The following is a 12,365-nucleotide window of genomic DNA, read 5'->3' as shown; positions in this document are numbered from 1 at the left end:
GTTCTATCATGTTAGTGTGACATTCAGACAGTGCAGAGGCTGCTCGATGGTGAATTAGTATTGTAACATTCTCCTTGGCTTTGACTGACTGATATTAATACGGTAATCCAGCCAGTTCGGTCATTTGCATTATCATTTATGCTGGGCACACACTTTTGTAAGCAAACGCTAAGCAAGGGTTGTTTTTGATAAACATCAATCCGTCCACTCCATGTGTGTGTGTGCGCACGCGTGCGTGCACGGCTGCACGCTGTTTCACCCGCGTTTGGTTAAAAGTAAGTTACGTTTGAACTTTGAACATTACAAACAAACTTTGCAAATAACGTGTCGGGGTCCAAGCAATTCCTTCTGAATCTGTGCGATCATGCTAATGCTATCCCGCTGAGTTCGCTCTGACTTCTTTAGCAAGCAGTGTGACAGGGAAGAGCACGGAGCAGCAACACAGGGAGGGGAGGGGCGGTGGGAGCAAAGGGAACAGATCTTCAAATGAACACCGCATTGAGCCTCGACAGAGTCGACACGTTGTTGGCTTGTAGCTCTGCTCTTTTTGGCGAACGACACCGCCGTTCAGAAATATAAATGTAGGTATAGAACCGCGACTATAGAATGTGCACTTGCTGTAGACAGAGACTCGTCTTTATCACGATTGAATGGTCGCACCTGTGCTACAGATTGAATTTTACAACTCGCACGGTGATATTTTTAGTCGCAAATGCGAGTACCTAGTCGCACTGTCGAGCCCTGACTGACTGACTGACGGGAAATGGACGTTTTCATAGTAAGTGCGACCGACCTGTGTAGTTTAACAAAAATGTTAAACTAGTATGCAACTCAGGGTTCAACAAACGCATCCTACTCCGTAGCCATCTTCCCAGAACTCCTGGTTCTATATTTACTGACAAATATGCTGTACATAATATCATACAGTAGTGATGTGAGTCGGTAACTGCTTAGATTATCATAGTGGTTGCTAAAGAGTAAGGCCATTTAGTCACATCAAGTCAAATCCGATTCAAATCAAATTTGTTTCTCAAATGTGATCTTTTTGCCCGACCTTTCACAATGCCATTGGCAAGTGATCAGAAACGATCTGTGTGCTCCACTGATTTTAACAACTCAACCCAAAGCCGCCCTGCTTCGACACAACGACAATGGATATATCTGCTTTGGTTACGTACTAACCAACAACAATCTGACATTGCAGATAGAGATATGTCCTCATAAACGGCCTTGTTTCTGTACATTCTGTTAGGTTTGTATGTTTGTCTGGACGGAGGCATCCCCCTAGGAGATAGAGCGCCAAAGTCTGACGTAATTTTACATCCTAGCAGGTTTGCACCCCCCCCTCCCATTCTCAATTCCCATAGACTTTTTTCATATCGCAAATAAGAACTGTGTTCCAAAAATAAATAAATGATCCCGGCGGTTTGACTCGAGTCATATGGATATGAAGGATCAACTGACGGCGGTAAAACGCTAATGTTACTGCCGTCGAATTAGTTACATTTTTTTATTATGACTATATGAGTGACTGATCGACTATCATAAACGATACAGAGCCACCTCCCAGACAATATCACAGGGAGAGTTTGTTTATTTTTGGACCACAATTCTGAGACAATTTTAAGATGACCCAATGTTATTCTCCATAGAGAAATTACTTCTGCAACCCAGGGGATGAGAGAGTGACGTCAGGACTTTGGTACTCTATTGATTTCACCATCTGTCCACTGTATGTTGCACTATTGTTGTCTCCACCAGGCCGAAGGCATTGGGAGAGTATGTTTTGCACTCTTGTTTATTTAGCTCAGCACGCCGTAAGGTTGTAAATGAAAATACTTGCGCTCTGTAATGACGTTACATCAGCAGTGCTTGGGTCGCGCTGCCTGCAAGTGACGTTTTGGACAGTTTGATATGTGAATTGGGTCACATCATCAGGTCGTACTTGCATTCAGACTGAGACGGATCTCCTCAAATCAGATTTGAAACCACCTCTGAATGTGACTCAAGTCACATATTTGTAAAAATCTGATTCCATGTGACCTGTCTGCGTTTAGACTTGTTTAAACAAATCGGATTTCAATCTTGATGTGGCACAGATCTGATTCAGGCTAGATTTGGCTGACAGTGTAAATTAACCTTAGAGACAAACATTACAAAAGATAAGGGATATAAGTCATTTGATCAAGTAGACCTGATCAGGACCCTCACCTCACACAGTCCTCCATTCAGACACAAGCCCTGGCAGCTGCTGTTCCCTGGAGTCCAGAGAGAAAAATACAATATTTTAAATAATTCATCAATAACTAACATCTGGTACTGTATACAATCTTAGTATATAAGTAGACCTATTTATTAAGATAATATATTACAGTGTGATATACAATGCGGAGATACAAGGATGATCTTGATGTACCATAGCTTGTTGAGAAAAAGTACAATTATTTGGTAACAATGCTTCAATATACAGCACACATAAGAAAGTATGGTTGAAGCAGCACTTCCCATAAGGCCATGAACAATGTCAGCACCTTCTGTGATACGTGTGATTGATGGGTTTAGTTAACCTTACAAAATTGCACTTGGGCTTTCAACAGGGGGAAAATGCTTCTTAAACACGTTTCTTTTATCTCATTGCACATCCACTCTCCTTAAACCTATTCTCTCCAACCATACTCACTGATGTCACAGTTAGGCCCCACCCAACCAGGAAGGCAGTCACACAGGTATCCACCAATTAGGTTGCGGCAAGTACGGGCATGAACACATATGCCCCTTTCACACTCATTGGTGTCTAAAGAGAAAAAAGCAAATTGGCAAATTAAATCTCTAATTGAATGAGATCATATCTCTATAACTACTAAACAGACATTCATTTTTAATTCAGGCAAAACAGAGACAACTGCATTTCAGTTAACCACTTGAGCACTATACAAATGACGAAAACATTATGCCCAAAATAGGGACGGTTGAAAGTGATTAATAAATACAACCAGCTGCTGAAAGCAGTTGGAAAGACAACTCTTATTGAGGCTGTAAATGTAAATGTAAATGAAGAGATCTGCTTCCATTGACCTGGCCATTGTTATGTGTATAAATATATGTACTAGAGTACTCTGCACTAGTGTGCCCCAAAAGTGAAATTAGATGTTAGATTAGTGAAAATGATGAGAGATGAGATATATTTTATTGTCCCACGGGGGGAAATTTGTCTTGGGCAAAGTGCACTATTACATCAACATTTAAAAACATACACACAGACAATACACAGATAGCAGCAGTACAGTCATTGCAGAGAGACAGACAACCCAGGCATAAGCCATCTCCATAATAAGTATACTGTAATACATAAGTAGAATGCAATTTAGCAATCAAGAGAAGTGTATGAGTATAAAAATACCACAGTATTCACAAGGTATAAATATTCACAAGGTATAGTATCACAAGTACTCACAAGTACTGTATGTCATGTAGGCTACTTGACAAATACCCCAACAACAACAACAACAACCAAAACAATTATTTTCATTTTTTAAGGTTTTTAAGCAATACAGCTTATTGAGCTTAATATACGAGTGGGTCTGTTTCCGTATCTCACCAACTAAACTGTATTTCTCCAAATGTAATCTACTGTACCATCACCCCAGGGGGACTACCTCCGATACCGGAGAAGACGAATAAGAATGTGACAGTGGTTGAATAAAAGGGAAGAGGAAGTCATTCAATTGTACGTAATCTAAACCTGTTACGGCCTGTGAAAGTCCTATCAGCATTTAACACCAGCTCAGTCAGGGAATGAGAGGGGGGAGCAGAAAGGGAAGGTGGGGGGTTTCTATGTGAAGGGCCTGGGGATGCAGCTGGGTGAATGCTTACTGATCTACAGGAAGAAATGTAAGGAGGGAATTAGTCTACTAAAAAAGAAAGAAAAAAGAATGAGACTGATGGAAATTATAATTGCCTGGCGTCCCTTGGACCTCTCCTGATGCTCTGCCTACAGGGTGAGTCTATACAGTAACTAGTTTTATCAGTGTGTGTGTGTGTGTGTGTGTGTGTGTGTGTGTGTGTGTGTGTGTGTGTGTGTGTGTGTGTGTGTGTGTGTGTGTGTGTGTGTGTGTGTGTGTGTGTGTGTGTGTGTGTGTGTGTGCATGTGTGCGTGCGTGCGTGTGTGTGACTGTGAGGGACTATCAGGTATCAGAGTGACATATCACCATAACACAGGCGAGCCTGTCACACTGAAAGATGTCTTCGCTTTCATTGTAAGAGCCCCAAGCCTCTTTGTATATGTGTATGTGTGCAACTGTGCACATGTGTGCTTGTGTCTATATGACCTGATTCAATACGATATTCCCCCTCCTGTGTAATCTATTATAACTATAGCAGCTCCCTTGGGGTCATTCTCACCAGTGTGAGCGCATGAATCCCAGAGAATGAATCCCAGAGAAAGATGACAATGCACCAAGAGAATTCATCCACAGTGCACAGCAAAATCCTCGGGGTTAATTTAGCTTTTCAGTGTAGAAATGAACCCATATGGACATAAAGTAACAATGAGGATTTTACTGTGTGGGCTTATCTTCAGACTACAGGAGGATCAGATGTTTCTGAAAACTGATCTTTGACCATCTATTTCCATGTCATTTTTTGATGTTACGAGTAATGAAGTGATTTGATTGATTGGATATTTTATTAGGCAAATGCAAACAGCACAATGTACAGTCGGGCATTTTTGTCCAAAAAGGATTTCACCGAAGAAAGACCTTGCAGCCTCGTTTCCATTCGGGTCCCATCCACTCACACATGACATGATAAAATAAATCTGATTCCAGACTTGATAAACAGCAATCTGATTGGCCTTCTGGATAGACCAAAAATCTGATTTGGGCTGCCAGTCTGAACATAGCCACGGTTGTGCATGCCAGCTGGGTGGTCATTGTGTGTACTGACCCAGTTGGCAGGTCCTGCCACTCCATCCACGGGGACAGAGACATCGGAACCCCTCAGAAGACTCCTGGCATGTTGCTCCACGTCCACAGGGGCTCAGATCACACTGTCTCACGGCTGGTTAGAGAGAGCAAGAATATTAATACATGACGGCCCACTGAGCTGTGAAATAGAACTGTACTGCACTTTATGAATGTCAATGAGATATGAATTCTTGTATACGTGTGTGTGTGTGTGTGTGTGTGTGTGTGTGTGTGTGTGTGTGTGTGTGTGTGTGTGTGTGTGCACGCACGCGCGTGTGTGCATGTGTGCGTGTGTGTGTGTAGTTGTACAGAGGTGAACGTGTGACCCTAACTGTTGCATTGGTATGCGGATGCTTTCGTGGACTGTGTTTTCATTCCCTATTCTCCTGCCCTGGTTCCTGCGCAAACACTGATCATCTGCTGACCATAGTTCACACCTCATGGGTTTCACAGAGAGAGGGGGAGGGTAGGGAGGGAGAGACGGATACACAGACAGGTGGGTGGAACAGAAGAGAATGAAGTCAAAGCAATAGAGAAAGCAAAGGATGATGGATTTCTCCACCGCGGGTAAACATTGAATATTTCATAAACATAGAAGCTTAAAATCTATGGGTGAAATATTTATGTCATGAGGGATCTGTTCCTTATGTTATAAAAAACATTTCACAAAAATCGTCCTGCTGGTGGCACTATAACAGGCCAATGTCAAAAGGGTGGCATTTCTTCCTCGGCCTAGTGAGAATGTCATGGAAATCACAAGCTGCGTTCATGATTTGAGACATTTTGTTAAAAACGGACAAATCCTGCAAAATTTGGAAGCCAATCTTATCCAATCAGGATGGAATATTGAAAATCGGACAGATCCGTGTTGATCACATGACTATAGAGATAATGTGTACCGAATCTGGCAGAGAAACGGCTCATGATGACTTCACCATGCAGAACTAATACAACATTATTTATACAGTAGTGGCATAATACATTTTCCCATGCATGGCTCTGTGTTACGTATACATGTCTGACTCAGCGGCTATTCTCTCATAACCTTTTCTCATTTACCTAACCTTGTAGAAAAACGATTTTCCATCCTCCTGACCCCAATCACAACCCTGCACAATAATAACCCATTCAAGCTACTGTAGTAGCGGCTCACCAAAAGCTATAGTGAGGAGAATTCACAACAAACAAAGAAGCCTTTAATTAATATTGTTCATGTAAATAAAGCTAGTCTGAAAACACAGATATGTTGTGGTTATGGTCATCATTCCCTACAAGCCACACAAGTGGGGGGGGGGGGGGGGTTTGTAAGTTTGTAATGCTCGTGTCGGTGTACACTACTACCAACCGGCCCCGTCTACAGACAGACACAAGTATGGGACTGGAAGCAGAGGACGTGGAACAGTGTATGTTTATACACAGAGCTTTGACATACTCCTGCCTGCATCATCCAACACACACACATACTACAGCCAAACATATTATATGTGGGTGTGTGCTATTGTTTTTCTCTCTCTCTCTCTCTCTCTCTCTCTCTCTCTCTCTCTCTCTCTCTCTTTCTTGTTCTAAAAGTTGTGTGGGCTCCTGTAAATTAGAAGTTGGGATACAGCCGGGCTGAAATTGTAACAGATTGGCCCAGACGGCTGGCTTAGCGGCACCTACTGTAGGTTGCTAATGCAGCGTGTCGCAGGTTCGACTCCCTTTGCTGCGTCCACATCCACATCCATAGACATAAAGGATATCTTTAGAATAGATGGCTCAAGGTGGAGTCTCTGGCGTAGTTTACCTGGCTGAGGTGCTACAGTACAGTATGTTCTATGGCAAATCGCTCAAATCTTGACGGATTTACAAACGGGTTGGTTTATTACAAACGTTATCAACGTGGCTATGATTCAGGATGCTTATCTGCTTAATGTTATTTTTATATGAACATCATATAAAAGCATATGAGTATGCAGACGTCTTTGACATTTCTAACAAACACGGTTAAAAATTGAGCAAGTTATGGTTATTTAAGTACATGCCCCATAGACACAATGTTAAAAGATGGCCGCCACGTAGCGATGTCGCTCTCCATTGGCCAGCAGCGACTGGCCAGTGTCCATGTCTCGGAGCCTTAATCGGCTCGACGGTCGTCCTAAATATACATAAATACATATATATATATATTTTATACATAAAAAAATACTTTGAACATCTTACTAAGCTGGGATAACCAGATCTTAGGCTGACCAGGCCATATCCTTCCTAGTTTGAAAGTCCTTTTGGGAAGAAGATATATATGAACCCAAATACTATATGTCCCCATCTCTCTCCTCATTTCCTGTCAGCCTACTATCAATAAAGGCAGAAAGCCAAAAAAATTAAGAAATTATAACGAATGATTAAGAATTGATATGAACCCATAAAATATCCCATCCTACTGCTCAGCTGAACTGAGCTATTTAGGAAGTGTGTCCATCACCCATCCACAAGCCCAACACACACACACACACACACACACACACACACACACACACACACACACACACACACACACACACACACACACACACACACACACACACACACACACACACACACACACACACACACACACACACAGGCATGCATGCTTGCATACATCAGTGACATTCATAGATGCATACAATGTCAGGAGAGAGAGAGGGGGAGAGAGAGAGAAAGAGAGAGAGAGAAAGAGAGAGAGAGAGAGAAAGGGAGGAAAGGAGTAAGTGGAGACTCTGATTGCTGTTAATGTTGTTTGTGTATTGTGTAAATTAGCTTCCTCTGGTGGATTGATCGGAATCACTTAATGGCTTTAATCCAATAAAAACCAATCAAGGGGCAATCTCGCACCAGCCGACACATGAACACACGTGTTTGTGTGTGTGTGTGTGTGTGTGTGTGTGTGTGTGTGTGTGTGCATGCGTGAGTGCGTGTGCATGTGGTATTGACAATTACCATCTGCACAGGTGTGTCCGGTCCAGCCGTTGGCGCAGATGCAACTGAATCCTGTTGGGTTCTCCTCACAGGTGGCCTCGTTCATACAGGGGGACGATAGACACGCATGCTCCACTGATGGAGAGAGAAACACGGGGAAGACATCAAGTAGATGCAGGGAGGGAGGGAAGATTGAACGTTATAGAGAGTTTGGGAAGTAGTAAATCGGTGTTTCACAAACAGTAGGTCGGCACCCTACATTTACTTTTATTATTATTATTTCAAAATAAAATAAATTCAAAAATAATAAGAATTAAAATGTAATAATTAAAAATAAATAATAATAAATAAATTCCATAAATTAGAAAACAAATGTTTTCAACAAGTGAACATAGCCGATATACAAGCACACAATGCGTTGCATTGTGACACATTGTGTGCTTGTAGAACTGCAGCTTTGGCTCCCGGGGAAACAAAATATCTCTTTTGGGTCACGGACTAAAAGGTTTGAGAACCACAGTTTCAAATGGTTTGAATACATTTCTCACTGTCTCTCTGGTGGTGAATCTGCACTCACCAATATCACAGCTGCGGCCGAGGAAGCCATCTTGGCACTCACATTGGTACTCATTTGGCTCTGTGTTGGAACAAGTACCTCCATTCTTACAGGGATGGTGGGTACCACAGTAGTTCAGATCTGAGACAGACACACACACACACACACACACATAAATAAGTTTCTAAACACAGCGAGGTAACATCTTTGAAAAAAATATTACGCTGAAGGAGAACATGGTTCAGAGTCTTGCTGGGATTGGGGGAGCCCAGGTTCGAACTGGGAACCTTGTGGTTCCCCTCCGGCCGATCTACCGGCCACTCTACCCCTGAGCCACTCCCATCCTGCGTGCGTGTGTATGTGTGCAGTGTGCACGTGGTGAATCCAGGTCGGCCCAATGTGTAAGTACTGTAGCTTTGGGGCCTGTTGTCTAAATCTGGTGTAGAAGCTGATTATAAAGCCTTGCTTTCTCTAATGATCCCGTCCAACATGTCCACAGACTCCTTTCTCTAATGATACCGTCCATGTCCACAGACTCCTTTGTGTCGCCACAGCTTTACAGAGCGCTGCTGAATGGAGAGACACAGCCAAGGACCCCACCTAGTTAAGCAGCACCCAACCCAGCCCAGCTCACATTCACTTTACCCAAGGCTATCGCCTTTCCTCCCTTCACAAAGCATCACCCGTGGGCCCTCGTGTACCTGCGAGATCCCAGCTCCCACACTGGGGCAGAGGGAGGGGGACGCTGAGTGGAGAAATATCCCTCCTGTAACATTGTGGGAAAGGCTGAATGAACAGTCCCACAGAAGTAATGGAGGAGCCCCGAGGGATACGTGGGACTTATCTTATAGAAAGGATCAGTAGGCTCTGACTGGTGAGGGGTGTGAAGAACCACACCTAACGAACCAATATACAAACAATGACGCACATGCACAAACGCATGCACACATACAGTACTTAGATGAGTGAAGTAGGGGATGGACAGACGGATGATGGACCCGCACACATTTAAGTATGAACTCAGGCTTTAGAGGCCTAGTTAGGGTGAAAAGCAAATAATCATGTTGAATTTACCTTTATCACATAACAGCCCTCCCCAGTTGACGTCGCACACACACTGCCAGGGTTCACTGCAGCTCCCGTAAACACATCCAGGAAAGGTCACGCACTGGTCACACAGATGACCCTGCCAGCCATAGTGACACCTGGCAGTGGGGAGAGAGAGAAGGCAGGAAGTCATATTCATTGTGATATTATAGTGTAATGGCTCCCAAATGGTGTGCCGGGGCACACTGGTGTACTGTGAGACGCATGATTCAATAGTACGTCAATATCTAACCATGGTTATCTAACCAGCTCAGTGGCCTTGTGGTTAGAGTGTCCGCCCTGAGACTGGGACGTGGGGGTTCAATCCCCGGCCGGGTCATACCAAAGACTCTAAAAATGGGAACCAGTGCCTCCCTGCTTGACACTCAGCATCAAGGGTTGGATTGGGGGTAAATCCCTGCGACATACTAGCGTCATGTCCAGGGGGTGTACTTGTACATCAAGCTGCCTCATGCTACAGAAATAGGAGATAGGCTCCTGCCCTATGGGCCTCATTGCTCGGCAAGGCTACTACTTATATCTAACCATGGTAATGCCCCAGCTGCCTCTGATTGGCCTACCAACACCAGACTTTCCTCCGAGGTGGATATTCTGGTGACACGTCTCAGAGACCTGATACTGTGCCTGCAGCACTGATTAATGTCATGTATTTGTATGTTTTATGAGTCAAAACAAACTTGAAACATATGGCATATTGTTTTTGCAATATTTTGTTTGTGTTTGTGCATATTGCACAGCCGCTAATGCTATTTATTTGTCAAGTATTTTTGTTGTATTACTGATGGCGGTATATAATAACACCTGACGAGGGCATAAATAAATATGGATTGGAGACGAACACACAATAATCAACACGAACACAGTATTTATTAGAACACCCAAATCAAATCAAATTACATCTAGCCACAAAAGATCACAGGATCTACTGAATGCGAAGCGGATACTAGGTGTGTTGTAGGCTCAATATGTCAGCATGTCACCTCCTTCACATTCAATAGATACCGTGATTGTTTGTGGATGTAATTTTATGGGGTCTAGTGGGACTATAGTAAATAATAAAAAAAGAAATCGCTATAACATTTTGTAAAAAGAAAATACATATTTAGCCCCATGTTCGAATGCCTGCCAAAAATAGCTAAGATTGCACACAAAAAAGAAAGCAGCAAATAAAAAAAATGAACACTCATCTTTTACTTTCTCTAATAACAACCTAAGTTGTCCAAGTTGCCCTTTAATGTGTCCGTTGCCCGCTGGTGTGCCATGTCCTCAAGATGTTTTGAAAACCACTGCTACAGTGATTAATTTGGTTCTGTCAGCACATTGTCTTAAGTGTCAAAGTGACGCTAAGTCAGACTCACTTGCATTCTCCAGGAACATTACAGGACCCATGGACTTGGTGACAACCTTGTCTGCACACCGCTGTGAACACACACACACACACACACACACACACACACACACACACACACACACACACACACACACACACACACACACACACACACACACACACACACACACACACACACACACACACACACACACACACATTTTAGTTCTTTATTTGATTCTACAAATTACAATTAATATTACAAGGAAACAAATATAACGGGGGTTTACAGTTCATGTTCACTTAAGGATACACATGGCACCTCCTCCTCCACACAGACAAACTGCCTATAACACTTATACTATTATCTACTGTAACATAAATCACCCAGTTTGGGACATAAACTTGACCTAGACCTTAAACTAACATTTGGCTGAGCAGGAGTAAAGGAGGGACCCCCTACTCATTTGTCACACTTCCTGTGTCTCCCCGGTCCAATCACCAACCTGCTGAGGAGGAAGTCAGATGGGCTTAACAGGAAGTGAGACAAGGGCGGGATTTCGAATGTCTACAGGATGCCAGCGCAGCGGCCCAGACGTCCTTCACGGTTTCCAAGGTTTCCTTTCTAGCTTTTCTCATTTAGTCTCACCTTCACAACACACCATCAGTTCAGCAAAGTGATGAGCAAAGCTCATTTAAGCAAGAAAATAGCCAACCTACAAGCTCACAGCATCCGTTGTGAGCATGTTAGCATGCTATTTTTGGCACCATAAATTAGGCTTCAGAAACTCAGAGGGAGAGAGTCATTGCAGGGAACTTCAGTAAAAGTATTGTTGGTTACAGTCTACTCATGTACAGGTGGAAGTGGTTATTGTGACCTACTGTATACAATCATTTGATCTACTGTATGTAGATCTATGTTAATTAACACATAGTAGGCCATTACCGAATAACCTCATATAAATTAAGGGGTCACACCGGTAGCTGACCAGATGAGTCAACCACATGGTCACAACATCTCCTGGTTTGGTTGGGCCTGGTGACCTGTGTTGTGGGTCCTTCTTCACCTCACCTCTCTGTGCTCAGTTTCTTTTCGCTAGAAAATGAAGCAAAAACTGTCTGAATTCATTTTTGAGCTACATTATCACATTATCTCACCCTCACTGCACTCTGGACCAGTCCAGCCCTCCTTGCAGACCTTAGAACCATTGGGATCACAGCCAAAGTGCCCAAAGAAGTCATCGCGTGACCTGCAGAACTTGTTGCAGAAGGGTCCGTAGTAGTTGAAGTCGCAGCGGAAGCGCAGCCGGTAGTCCAGGCTCAGAATGCGGCCGTGGTGACGGTATGACTGCCACTCCTCACTAGGATTCAGCATGGAGGAGAGGAGAACACGCTCTATCAGCTGGTCTATGGGACGGGGAAAGAGATTTGGATCAAATAATTATTATTATTGTGCAATATATAATAATAA

General features: G+C 43.3%; 1 protein-coding gene across 1 annotated transcript in view; it reads right to left on the bottom strand.

The window, feature by feature from the left end:
* LOC308321462 (uncharacterized protein) overlaps positions 1 to 12,365 on the bottom strand; it is a 48,564-nt gene that overhangs the window by 5,083 nt on the left and 31,116 nt on the right. Inside the window, exons 4-11 of the mRNA XM_080772363.1 lie at positions 12,053 to 12,301; positions 10,923 to 10,983; positions 9,532 to 9,662; positions 8,479 to 8,598; positions 7,923 to 8,036; positions 4,945 to 5,058; positions 2,681 to 2,794; positions 2,212 to 2,258 (exon numbers count right to left, since the gene is read on the bottom strand). Of these exons, the coding sequence (XP_080628489.1) occupies positions 2,212 to 2,258; positions 2,681 to 2,794; positions 4,945 to 5,058; positions 7,923 to 8,036; positions 8,479 to 8,598; positions 9,532 to 9,662; positions 10,923 to 10,983; positions 12,053 to 12,301 (950 nt within the window). The remainder of the gene's footprint in view (positions 1 to 2,211; positions 2,259 to 2,680; positions 2,795 to 4,944; positions 5,059 to 7,922; positions 8,037 to 8,478; positions 8,599 to 9,531; positions 9,663 to 10,922; positions 10,984 to 12,052; positions 12,302 to 12,365) is intronic.

The sequence above is a fragment of the Protomyctophum bolini genome, assembly GCF_963924005.1.
Source record: "Protomyctophum bolini genome assembly, chromosome: 9".
Lineage (NCBI taxonomy): Eukaryota > Metazoa > Chordata > Actinopteri > Myctophiformes > Myctophidae > Protomyctophum > Protomyctophum bolini.
This window is presented reverse-complemented; position numbering and strand designations above follow the sequence as displayed.